Consider the following 13860-nt stretch of genomic DNA (forward strand, 5'->3'; position numbering starts at 1 on the left):
GTACAATAGAGTAGCCAGGGAGCTCTATATGTTTAGAGTCTTCTCTTCCTTTGAAATCACCGCTCTCTTGGATTACCCCTTCAATCTGCTCAGCAGGCCTAATTGGCTCTAGCCACAAGAGTTTAAAGTCTTGCTGGGCTAGTCATTATCATATCAAACCCACATTTGTTTATGTATCCTTACTTTGTTTTTAATTTAAATTTATTTTAAAGCATTAGCTTCTTTGATATCTTTTTTGAAGTAAGTCTAGTCAAAACTTTGTTAAGTTGTTTCTTAAAGGATTCTGAGGACATGGCATCAATAACTTGGCTTGGTAACCTATTCCATACCTTTTCTGTCAAAAGAAATCTCTCCTATCCTCAACTTAGCTTCCAAATTCCCTCCTTCTTCTTCCTTGTTCTAGGGTTAATAGATTAAGTTCCCTCAATCTATCGCCATGGCTTATTTCTTTAAGCCCTGGGGTGTCTGGTTGATCTTTGCTGGACTCTCTTCAAATCCACAATTTTGAAAGTCAAACTTCCTGAGAGGAATACACAACTATTTCAAAAGTATAAACTTACGGAGAAAAAAAATAAACTATTCAGTTGAGGGAAAGGAGCAGTTACGTTATCATTCAGTATATTTTTTCTAAGTTTTGTTTCATCCAAAACCAGGCTTTCAGCCCAGGAGTAAAGTTTGCTTCAGACCTAGGCTACTAGCCTCCCATCCACACCTGCATGCTTTCTGCTCTGTGGTTTGATCCCTCCACCGTGCAACAGTACTCGCCACAATGAGTTATGTCCCAGGCTTCCCTCTATTTGTCAGCTTAGCTGTTTCCCTCCTCAACACAAACCGCAACAACCTGTCAGCATCAATAAACCCAAGCAGTCTCCTGTGCCCTGGGCAGCAGAGGGAGGAGGGTCACAGCTGGGCTGGCAGGCACAGACACACGGACACACACTCCAGAGTTGCATGACTGAAGTCCAGATACAACTTGAGGCTCTGAAAGCACAGATTCTACTTAAAGTTTTTCTAGTTATTATTTTTCAATTAAATGTCATTACTGTTTTTTTTGGTTTTTTAACAGGCAACCCTAGTGCTGCATGTCTTTATAATTTACCATTATAGATCAGCTAGCTAAACGATTTTCGTATAACGAACTTGAAGGGCATGTTTTTGCAGAGAAGAGCAGATGTCACTGATAGCCTGCGGTGACATGTGACCGACTTGGCCTATAAAACAAAGCTAGAAGGATATCCGTCACAGTGATTTATTACTTCATTTTAACCTGGTTCAATTTTATGCAAATAACAAAGACATTACCACAGTCCTTTCCGAGTGCTGAATTTTTTCTCATATATATATTCCTGATAGATTTTATTATCCCTCGCTGGGGAATAAAAAAAAAAAAAAAAGTGGAGATGGTCGTATGTACATTTGTCATGCTTTGAGCTAGAAAAAATACATTCTAACACCATGGATACAGTTATGGCAAATGCACATTTGTTTGGACAGGATTTTACACAGAAACTTCTATCGTCCACCAACCTGTGACTCCCAATAACTCAGTTTGTAATGCAAGGGTTAATTTGGTGTCCTGTTTGTTTCCTGTGAAACACACACACAGACACACACACACATAGCCTGGTGGGTCTCAGAAGGAACAAGTGCCTATCTCCAATAAGTTGCCAGTAATTGCCCTGTACCTCTGAATTAGTCGTGACAGAGTGCTTCCCTGTGGGAGGTGGAGGGCATTCATTCACAGCCACATTCAGCTGCCGTGCCGCGTTGATCTTATCAGGCGAGAGAGGGCTGAGCACAGGTCCAGGCAAGGATCAAAGCCCCCTGAGGTCTAGCGGCCTGGTTCTCACACACGAAGCAGGGGCCTCTCCTCACACTGCCCCCCAATCCCATTAAATCCACCCGCATTGTCTTGGCTCACTCTCTTGGATGGAGTCCGACTGAGGGCAATTTTAACAAGATTATCTTGGAGTTAGTCCAGATGAGCTGTCTTATGTCACTGACATTATGCTCCCCACAAGTATCTCCACCATGGTTTGGTAAAATTTCAGCCAGTCGTTAGTTCCTAAAAGCCACCCTCAGCTGCCCAATCTTTATACCATCGATTGCCTACTGGGTCCAATGCACGCTTACTTATACTTTCCACCTTAAAATAAACAGTTGTATTTTTAATACAGTGAGAGCAGCACAATTACAAACCTGTCTTCCCAATTTGATTTGGCATTGAATTAGCGATGCAAATGAGGCTGATCATGTGTTGCGACATGTGACCCCTGTAGCATTATAAAGCTGTGGGAGCAGCACACTTGCAACAGTCTAATGGGGAAAGATCTAACAGCATGTGAAAAAGGCATGCTAGTGGGTGCACATGGAGCAGGTGCCACGGAAGCAAGGACAGTCACGTTAGTTAAGCAATAGCAAAGGGACAGAATGATGATTAGAGAGGCCTTGGAAGTCTGAAAAAAGAATGACTAAATGGATCCCCTGTGACACTTTCCATCACCTTGTGAACACTATGCCTTGTCCAGTCTGTGATCAGGGCTAATGGTGGCCCAACCCACTATCAGGTGACGGTCCTAATAAAGTGACCAGACATGTGTATTTCTGTTTAACAATACCAATATGAAGACAGTTTATTGTTGAATATTGCTACATGTTTCTCCTTCAAGCCTGATCGCTCTGGAAAAGCGCAGCTCGATGAATCACTGCAGTATTTTAATTGCGTGTCGCCAGTTTGACATTTTGAGTCATAAAGTGACAGCTGGCCATTTTGTTGTCCGTGTAATACTGCAAATATGTAAGATATCCATTTGCAATAGATTCTTCTGAGAAACCATAGGTTCATTTTTTGTTTTCAGTAAACAGCATTAAAATCACAGTGTAGGCCCCAACCAATTTTGCTCAAAGTGCCTCGACAATTTAGTACCAAACAGCGAGCGTCTCTGCATATTTAAACAAGACATCCTGCCTGCTGTCAGGCCTCATCATTGCCCCACAGTCCACCTACACAAACAGCTCCAGTTAGAATAACATTCCTGAGTGTTGTAATTATTTGAAAGCAAAGAAGGGTGTCACAGTTTAAGTAATTGAATCGTCAAGCTTAGATGTGCCCCTAGGCTGTGCTGATTTTGAGTTGAGAAGAAAAAAAAAATAATTGAAAACCCTGCCTTATGTAGCACATACTTTGCTGCAAATTTGGCAATTGGGAATTTAATTTAAACTGAGTGCCAACATGTGGTGGTTCCTAGTAGTGGGTTGATCTCAAAACATTGTCAAGTCGGGTTAGGGTTAAAGGATCACAATAATTCAGGATCAGGTAACCCAATCCATACCCTCACCTCTTTTTAAACACTACACATACCTTACGTAAACAGTTGTAGCAACACGCGGGAATATGTAACACAATAAAATGAAAAGGTCCTTATGTGCCCTTTAAGATGACAACTGAAATCATGTTTTGTGCAAATTCTGAAAAGGTTTAATTCCATGTGAATCGTTCGGGGGTCCTGGCTACTTTCTTATTAAATACTGGTTGGTATAATGAGCTATGTGTGGCTCGGCTGAACTGCCCCTGTCTGGAGCCCCAGAGTTCCCAAGCAGCCCATCTGTCATCTTACTCTTAATTCCTGCTAATTGTTTCCACACCAGACCCAGACCCTTTACTTCAACCCCTACACAGATGGAGAGGGGATCTGGCTTCACTGGTGCTCAGCAGGACACTCACAGGAATGACTTCCCAATTTCTTATATATCTACATTGAGAACACTCCTGTTTAACCCTATGCTGGCAAATGCTGCTTTCAGACTTGTTTGTATAATGTAGCCTTTGCAGCTGTTTGGGACTGTGTTTTATAGCAGTACAGCGCTTTGACGTGGCTCAAGACCATAAGCGATTTAAAAGTTGGAATCAACTCTTGTTGTTTTTGTTTTCTTAAACACCTTAAAACCTAGATTTACCTTGAACTCAAATAAAGAACAGGGGCTGTGATAATGCTACCAGCAACCATGGAATTGAAAGCCTTGCAGTGATACACTCTAGGGGTACTCTACTTTCAAAGCTATTCTGTCCATCTTGTGCTGTAACAGAAACTAATACAGAAATCTCCTGACCTTGGAACAAACAAACCGGTAAGTTTGAGACCACCTGTCAGTGAATTCCCCTGTGCATCCAGGCCTCTCCAAGTCAGCTATGCCCTGTCATCACACGCCAAAGGTCACCAGCCCCCCAAATCAATCCTCCTGTTTATATAACGTTTGGTGCCAAGGGGCCTTCCAAAATAATATTTTGATTTCAGTCACCGCTGTCTCAATGTCCAGTGCATGTGGCTATAGCAGAGGAGAGACTGCTACGCAATTGTAAGAGTTTCTCTTTCTCTGCTCCACCAGCATGGACCAGAGGGAGGTTGTTAGGTGAGTATAAAAGCGTCCGTTTTTCTTTCTCTTTTTCTTTGATCCACCGGCACAGAGCAGAGGGAGGTTGTTAGGTGAGTATAACAGCGTCCGTTTTTCTTTCTCTTTTTCTCTGATCCACCGGCACAGAGCAGAGGGAGGTTGTTAGGTGAGTATAACAGCGTCCGTTTTTCTTTCTCTTTTTCTCTGATCCACCGGCACAGAGCAGAGGGAGGTTGTTAGGTGAGTATAACAGCGTCCGTTTTTCTTTCTCTTTTTCTCTGATCCACCAGCACAGAGCAGAGGGAGGTTGTTAGGTGAGTATAACAGCGTCCGTTTTTCTTTCTCTTTTTCTCTGATCCACCAGCACAGAGCTGAGGGAGGTTCTTAGGTGAGTATAAAAGCGTCCGTTTTTCTTTCTCTTTTCCTCTGATCCACTGGCACAGAGCAGAGGGAGGTGGTTAGAGAGTATGGTGGGGGATGCATGTAACGAATATACTTGTTCTATAAACTTTTTTAAAAAAAATTGTGACTTATCAGGCAATTGCAATAATCGCTCAAATTGCAGTCAACTTGTCAATGAGGTCAGCCCAGTGTGCTTAAAGCTTTCTATGATGTCAGAGTGGTTAAATGATTGTTATAAATCTCGGATTGGCTAGCTTTCTCGCTCCCTTCACAAATCTGGCTCTTTTTTGAATGATGACTTTCTTACCAAGGACTGCCAATAATAAACACAAGAAAAATATACACCATTTAAAAGGTAGGAACTGCTCATAATCCACTTCCCTTTCCTAACCACTGGCCAGTTGCTGTAAAATAAAATACAAATTTAAATGGAAAAATGGTACAAAAAAAATAACCTGTGTTTGCTTTATAAGAAAAACAGAAATGTAATTTCTTCATCATAAAATTTGATTTGATAGCCTCCCTTTTCCAAAAATAAAAAAATAAAAATAAAGTTATAATAAAAAGTACGCAACAGGAAAAACTTGATTTATTTATTTATTTACAGTTAGCAGTAAAATCTCCATATTGCATGTGATATTTTGAGCGTGGCTGTACATTCAACTTTACATTTTTCCATGTATCTGGAAAACGCATATTCACTTGTGATGGCATTGACATTATTTTGCATAAGGTATTCAGAGTATCAGACTGTAAGGATATTTGTCTATATTTTACAATATAGTTGTTCTTCCACATACTTTACGCCAGCCATTTTAATATAATTTACCATGATAGTTACACCTAATGGCATTCAGGTCATAAATACCACTTATCGAATTTTCATAAACTATTTATTAACATTTCTCATTTAACACTATGAAGGGTTAACAGAGACTCAAACCCAAGCCGAAACACTTGCTCGGTAATCCTCTGCTTAATTTCTCATCCATTTACAAAAAGATTTTCTTGCTTTCTTTTTTTTAAAAGCCTTCTTTTCAGCATAGTCAGCCGGGGTCCAATTTAAATAAATATTCAAGTCTCTCCCCCAGCCCCCTCCCTGACCTTTCACCCCTCTAATCCCTCTTGGTAACTGACTTGGCATTGCTCATTTGAAAAGCAGCTTCCCCATACTGGCACCTGATAGGGGACAAGCCTGAGACCAGAAACAATGTCAAATGGAAAGCTTAGCTGCCTTTAAAAATGTCAAGGAATTTAGCAATTCAAATACTTGTTAGATTTATGGCATTTTCATTTTTTATTCCAAGAAAGTTTCTGAACCACTAAATGTACCATTGTTGGTGCATGTGCAAAAGATAGGCGCAATCCAAAATTGCTTTTAACAGAAAGAAATTGTCCAAAAATAGCATAATTACGATTACTTTCAGTGTTACAGAACATCCCGTTCCACAAATTGCATTTTTAGGCGGCTTTTCCATGTTGTCTGTATCACAGTGATATATTTTTAAACATTTTTGTTTTGATGTGTTTTTAGTCACACATTAATTGCCATAAAATCAGCTGGAAATACATTTCTCAACTTTAACCTGAGAGTGTTTGCCATGAGGAACAGAATTGTTCATATGCACTGATCCAGATCATGCTCCCTTGTGCAACAATGCTGGTTCTCTGATTGAAATAAATTGCATAGTGCAGTAACATTTGCTGCCAGAAATCACAATTCAGCTTGTAACCAGTTTCCCTCAAAGTTTTCACTTGCGATTTTGATGTTCGCCCAAGCCCATTAATAATTATAGTTATCTAAAAAATTACAAGACCAATTCATGTCTTCTGATTGTTTTTAAAATGTTTTTAAAGACATTATATATATTTTTTGTATACTTATAATGAACATTACATTATGTATATGCAAAAAAGACTATGGGATTAGACTTCCATAAATGGTTGGATTTCAGAAACACCTGCCTTAACATTGTCAGTGAGATGTAGTAAAGCCACTGTGGTCAGTTTTGCTGCTGGTCTCAGGTTATAGTGCTTGTGATTGTTTAAAAGTCCCCGACTTTTAAACACAGCACAGTCACGTGGTACAAAGAGTTTACGTCCAGGCTGTGTGAAGTCGTCGGTCTTTGCTGGGGATGCCAACGAGAGCTTTGCTTTGAGTCTGCCACGCCTGTAGGTTATGGAGGCAAAATCGGCAGGAAAAAAAAAAAACATTCCTGGATTTTAATCTTCTGCAGATTGCTCCATATGAAATTGCAGTGCTCTTTGACCTCTGACATAGGTCACTAGTGAAATGAATTTACTGGTTTCATCTTCGCCCTCAGTGGGAATCAGAGCACTCACAAAATCATCACCTGATAGGTTTCTTTCTGTCATCAATGGCACACTTGTAATTTTTTGATAAAAACAGTCAAATGAGTTATCGAATTATATATATATCGAGAGACAGGACTTAATCCGAGCATAAACTTCCATTCATCAAGACCCTCTTAAGACTTGGTGACAGGCAGCATTCAGTATAGAGGAGCTTTATATGCTTCATTATTGTATCTGACATTCATTCAACTAGAGAGGAATCTCTCAAGCTGTGCAAACTAAAGGGGGGGGGGGGTGCACTGAACTAAACACACTTTTTAGGGGATCAAGAACAAATCTGGAATTTCTTAAGAAAATGTATGAACAAGAGGAGTCCATTTGGCACTTCAATGCTCATCCAGTTCCTAGTAGCTGATTGAAACTTTGTCAAGCTGTGTTTTACAGGATCCCATTGATTCAGCATCGACAACACGGCTGGTAACCCATTCCATACCCTCACCAACCTTTGTGTAGTGTCTCCTACCTCTGTCTTAAGTTTATCTCCACCTAATTTTCAACTATGTCCCCTGGTCCTGGTTTCTGTGCTGTATTGCTCAGGGTTAACTCAATCAAGCTCATTAATTATTTTTATTCTAAATAAATTCAGTTCCTTCAGCTTATTCTTTTAAGACCTGGGATTATTTTGGTTGCTCCACATTGGTCTCTCTCTAAGGCCACAATGTCCTTTTGGTAATGTGGTTACCAGAACTGAACACAGTATTCTAAATGTGGTCTCCACAGTGCATTGTATAACATCATCACTACCTCCTTTCATTACAAGGTCTTACTCTTGGTGGGCCTATTCTCACATCCACTGGGGGCAGAGTGTTGCAGAGGGGCAGGTTAATGATGTAGCAACTGTACTTAGAGAGAAGACATGTTTAAGTGCTCAAGTGATGTCACAGGGGTGCTTTTCTAACTTTCTTTTACAGGATGTGCTAATTGAACAAGAAGAATAGTTACCTGTGATATTTCAGACCCGTAACTGTAGAATAGCAGACTCACCCAGACACTCGTTGGTCTCGCGGTTGCTGGCTCTCTGCCAGGGCCGGTCGTAGTGGAATGGTTTGCAGCGATCGCATTCGGGTCCCTCCGTGTTGTGCTTGCAGTCGCACACCAGCTTCCCTTCCTTCTCTTTCATACAGCGGGCGGCGTGCCCATTGCATTTGCAGCGGCCGCCCACCTGGAACTCTCCAACTGCGTAGAAATAGGATCCGGCTGCTGTGTCCTCGTCCTTCCCTCCCCCTCCTCCGCCCGGCTCCCGAGGGAAGTGTGGCCGGCTAAACACCACTCGGATGTCCGTCACCGTCACCCAGTCTTGTAGCACAGGGCTGTTGTCGAAATCCTTACCGGATGGGCGACCGTCAAGGGTGCTAAATGCAATCAGCCCACCGGAAAGTGGGTAGAGATCAGTGTGCCCATCTGTACAGAGTGCCTCCTGCTCATTCTGTTTGGTAATCGCTGCCTTGTTAGGACGGTTATACATTTTCCGGCACTGAGAAGAGTAGAACTGATAAGGAGTCCAGTTTCGGCCGTAATCCATGCTTTTATAGATGGCTAAGGATTCAGGGCGAGGGGAACAGAATTGGAGGCTGACGTAAGTGATCTCGAATTTCTTTCCCAAAGACAGGGTCAAGGTGACATTGTGTGGCGAGTGGTGGAAGTTCTCAGATTGCCAGCAGGTTAGGTTGTGGGCGGAGTTGAGATCTGTGAGGTAGGAGGCAGGGTGGGCTCTCCTGGGATCCGAGGCATCGCATACCTGGCAGGACCGGACCGCCGGGCGCTCTTCTCGCTCTGTGATGCTGCAGGAGCGAGAGGCTGGGCGGCCGCAGGTACTGGATACCTGGACTTCCTTCCCAAAAGCAGCGTTGATGAATTCTGGGATGCATCGCCGGGCAGTTCCGTTCTCCTCGTAGCAGGGGTCTGGCTGGCTCTGCTGCACCGCGAAGGGGTTGAGGGCTTGGGCCACTGTGGCCAGCAAGCACACACTCAGGGGCAACCTCCAGGCTCGGCTCATCCCGGGGGTTGTTTGGGTGTTCCTCAAACCCCAAGATCACAAGACAGCAGCTCCACCAGAAGAAGGAAACAAAAGGAGGAAAAGCCTGCAAGAAAGACAGAGAAGGTCATTATGACAGCTACAGATATAGAAATGTCAGTGTGGCATACATATGAGGACCAGTCTGCAGTATGGAGTGGAGTCATCTTCGCTATACAACTAAAGTAATCTTTCCTAGGCCTGTATACAGGTTAAGATCTTGGTTCCCACTCCAATAGTACTGCATTGCAATGCTGTATCCAATGCAGAATCCAGTGTTACTTTGAGGTTTCCTACACAAGTGCTGGCCAAGCCAAATCCTGCTTAGTTTCAGAGTTCACTATGCAAGGTGGCATGGTGGCTCCAGGCTACTGGCATCTCAAGCATAAGTCTCTCTCTTTATCCTTAATTTGGTGCTTCCTTCACTTACAGGGAGCAATTTAAAAGCAAGAAATAAGTTGTTTTAAAAAAAAAAAAGTTTAGGTACTCTTAAAAAATGTGCTTTTAACTTAAAGTAATTCCGTTGCTATTCTGCTGCTCTGACTTTGAGAGATTACTGTTTTTGTGATACCCGTACACCTGTAGTTGTCAGTTTTACCTCAAGCTCCTTGCTTACAGGGCTTGACTGACTAAGATCACTGGTTATGCTCCTACACACTGCTAAAAACATATTTATAAGGTTCAGACCTGTGCCTGCACATACATAGGATCCTCATAATCGCATTATAATCACACAGTACATGAAAAGTAAAAAATATTTGGATATATTTGAGGGTTTATAGGATTATAGCCCAATGCAATCTGAAACGTCTACAGGAGAATATTTTGTTGTGTTTTTTTTTTTTTATTTCTGTTGTCTTTAGTTTTCCAATGATAGTATGAAAAACATAATGCAGAGACCTGAAGACCAGTGATTTTGTGTTTAAGAAACTGTTACAGTTCTGTTCCCTGTCGCATTGTACAGTATATAATGAATAAAGTTTGGAAATATGAATAAAATTACTTAAAATTGGATCTATCTTTGTCGGTACTGCAGATTAACCTAAAATGCTACTGTGGGGTGTGATTCAAAAAGGCTTGAGAACCTCTGGTGTAGGGGATAGCATGGTGCGATAATGCTGGAGTGGCCTTGCTGCTCGGATTAGGAGAGCGTGCTTCTTAAGCAGCTTCAAACTTATTCCATTAAAGCAGAGCCAGGGCACTAGAGTGAGAGCTACAGTCTGGCTCGAGTCCCTGCTGGTATAATTAGCAACTAATTAGCATTCCCAAAGCCTCAGACAGCATCACTGCATTAATGTGTGACTGTCGTGTGGTGAGAGAGAGAGAGAGGAGAGAGAGAGAGAGAGAGAGAGAGAGAGAGAGATGAGAGAGAGAGAGAGGGGGGGGGGGGGGGGGTTTTTACCATGTATCTTTTTGTAAACACACACACACACACACACACACACACACACACACACATATATATATATATATATATTAGATATATATATATATATTCTATATATATATATAATATCATATACGTCCGAATTGCTGTGATTGGACTGCAGTACTGGTTTCAAAATAGTTTAAAAAACTAAAGTTATGGATTATCTGTTCTAGGCTATTGCTGGCATCTTTAACAACAATCTAGAACCTTTTTAGGTATATTAAACTTGAAATATATATATATATACACGCACACACACAGACACACATACAGAGAGAGCTGGTAGGTCCGATGGAGTTGAAAGATCACATTGTCACATGATTTGAATGGAATGAGGGAATGAGGAGGCTGTTCCGTGCCGGCACTTAGGATTCTCCAGACAAGCGCAAATCAGTTAATGGCAGATTTAGAGGCAAATGATAATAACTCAAAATGTGAGCAACACAACCCGTGAACACCATAAAACAGTAAGCGAAATGTAAAAGAAAAATATTAAAATAACCTTTCCAGCTACTTTCTTATCAACAGTTAGAAGTAGTTTTTTTTTTAAGTAGTTTTTATTTAAGCTTTATTTAGCACTCTACTTTAGGCTCAAACACACATTAAAAACCAATTTCTTAAGTATACCCAATCCCTCTTTTTAGATTTCCACCTTTCTTGAGTATTAAGTTGTCCCACCTTTTTCTTTTTAAATGTTTATTTTAATCCTTTCTAAGCCTCTTTTTTCCTTGATCATTCATGCCTTCCCCTTTTGTATTTCCCCTCGTCTCGTTCCAAGTCTTTATTTTTTATTTAACTTAATTCTTTGCCTGCTGTTTTAATACCCTGATTCTTTTTCTCTTTCTTTTCTATTGATATTTTTTATTATTATTTCTCTTCTTTACAACACAGATGCCTGCGGGCTGTGCTTTCCACACTGGAACGAGTTAAGATGTCAGCAGAGTTTATGGAAGTCTGTGAGAATTGATGAATTAATTAATCCTGGTTTCATTGAGCTTCATCAGGGAAACCATGGGCTTCACTATTGAAAATTAAACTGTATAAAACAAAAAAATAAAATAAAAACAAGGAGCTTAATGGCATTTTTACAGGTTTTTTTGTTTCTGCTGACAGACTATAACGCCAATCCACCCAAATTCTGTTTTAAAAACAAATCGATGCCACTTTTTTAGTGGGAAAAAAAATATAAAATTTGAGAGACACCAGTATGTTAAAGAATACAGGCAATTGCAATGCTAAAAAGGTACAAACAATAAACTAAGAACGACCCAAACCTCAGTTTTACCTCGTAAAAGGGTTTGTTTATCTGAAATGGTGCTGCAGCATTTAATGCCAAAGCAATTTCGCAAAGGTAACATTTTTACAGTGGCCGAGAGATATTTGTCCCACTGGCTTGTGTCATCCCTCTTGCTGACTTTGCTTTGCATATGCCCTTGGGTTGTACTTTCAGCAGGCCTTCTAATATGTGAGGGGAACACTAAAGCAACAGCCCAATTACCCTTAAACACTTTGTGATTCATTGACTGCGTGACCTCAGGAGCAAGGCACTTGACCTTAACTGTGAAACCGGGTAGAGCAGGAGAGCTGCACTAGAACTACTGGAGAATTTCTCATTTTAAAATATGGTAAGGGATAGGTGGCACAGACAGGAGGCTAATTTACTGAGAGCTTTCACCTCTAGAGGCTTGGATTTGAATCTGGCTGCTCTGACAGTCATGTAATCCACATCATAAAACACCACATAATTTCGCACTACTTGAGAGAGGCCCAGCACTGCCAGATCGGGGGTGTTCAGGTCATGGTTAAGGTCGTTCCCCCTCTCTTTCTCTCTCCCTCCCCCCTCTCAATTTAATTCAATAAGCTTTACTGGCATGAACAAATTTTGCCAAAGAAATGTATAACAAACATTACAGAACATTAAACATCACTAAAACATTTCCCGCTCTTTCTCCTTCTCTTCTTCCTTCCCTTACCCTCATCCCTTTTTCTCTTCCTTTCACCTTCCCTTTTCTCCCTTCTTCCTTCACCCTCTTCTTCCTCCCTCTCTTTCCCTCTTCCCTGTCTCCCTTCCTCTCCTTCCTTCTTTCACTCTTTGTCTCTCTCTCTCTCATTCACAGAGCTGTGAAGGGAAGCTTTCAGGGTGCCTGTGCCAATGCCTTTTACATTGCATGGTAGCAAATGTTAGAAAACATTTGGCCCATCAACGTCCGTTCCTTGTAGCCGATGGATCTAAAAAATGTGCCAAGTCGGGTTTTAAAGGATCCTGGTGATTCAGCATCAACAGTATGGCTAGGTATCCCATTCCATACCTTCACCACTATCAGGAAGATTTTTTGTTTTGTTTACAGTATTAAAGATGAATTCCTTCTTTAGAAGCGATTAAAATAAAAAAAAAATTCTGTTGAAAACAAGTCTCCTACCCTTTGAGCTGTGTCCTCTGGTCCTCATTTCTGTGGTGGACCTAGTGTCGAGTATTTGTTCTAGGCTAAATACTTCTGTTCTTGGCTAAATAAATGCTTCACACACAGTGTGAAATTGTCAGCGTTGGACTCCCAGCCTGCTCTGGTTCAGCATGTGTGTGTTTTTGTCCAGACCTCAAAAGCTGTCAGAGCTGCTAGGGGCTCTCTCACTGACAGATTCCTAAAATGTTTTTCAAGCTCGCTTGTCACCAGAAGATTAAGGAAAGTTGTGCAGTTTTTTCACAACCTCTAGATTTTAATTATTTAATACAGGGGGGGGGGGGGGGGGGGGGGGGGGTGTTGAGAGAGTGAAATCATGTTGATATAGACCTGTGGGGAGGGGGTGAGGGGGGGGTCGGAACAGTCCCTTTGCACACGAAACTCTTTGTCTGTTCAAGCCAAGTTCGGAAAAGGACTTTTCTCCATCCCCCCCCCCCCCCCCCCCCCCCCCCCCCCCCCCCCACCCCCCCCCCCCCCCCCCCCCCCCCCCCCCCCCCCCCCCCCCCCCCCCCCCCCCCCCCCCCCCCCCCCCCCCACCCCCCCCCCCACCCCCCACCCCCCCCCCACCCCCCCCCCCCCCCCCCCCCCCCCCCCCCCCCCCCCCCCCCCCCCCCCCCCCCCCCCCCCCCCCCCCCCCCCCCCCCCCCCCCCCCACACTCTCCAGATATGACGAAATAAATTCAACTTATTTATTGGCATGACAAGTCAGTTTTTATCAGAATTAAGAAAGTTATTTCAATTGTCATTCTTTTTTTACATTTCCCTGACTATGTTATGCTGTTTGTGAT

General features: G+C 42.2%; 1 protein-coding gene across 3 annotated transcripts in view; it reads right to left on the reverse strand.

Annotated features, from left to right (window-relative positions):
• The window catches only part of LOC121301005 (netrin-3-like), a 41398-nt gene that overhangs the window by 17245 nt on the left and 10293 nt on the right, over positions 1 to 13860 (reverse strand). For all 3 annotated transcript variants that reach the window (XM_041230067.1, XM_041230066.1, XM_041230068.1), the window contains exon 2: positions 8155 to 9251. In XM_041230067.1, coding sequence (XP_041086001.1) covers positions 8155 to 9166 — 1012 coding nt within the window. In that variant the 5' untranslated portion in view covers positions 9167 to 9251. The remainder of the gene's footprint in view (positions 1 to 8154; positions 9252 to 13860) is intronic.

This window comes from Polyodon spathula, chromosome 26 (assembly GCF_017654505.1).
Source record: "Polyodon spathula isolate WHYD16114869_AA chromosome 26, ASM1765450v1, whole genome shotgun sequence".
NCBI classification, from domain to species: domain Eukaryota; kingdom Metazoa; phylum Chordata; class Actinopteri; order Acipenseriformes; family Polyodontidae; genus Polyodon; species Polyodon spathula.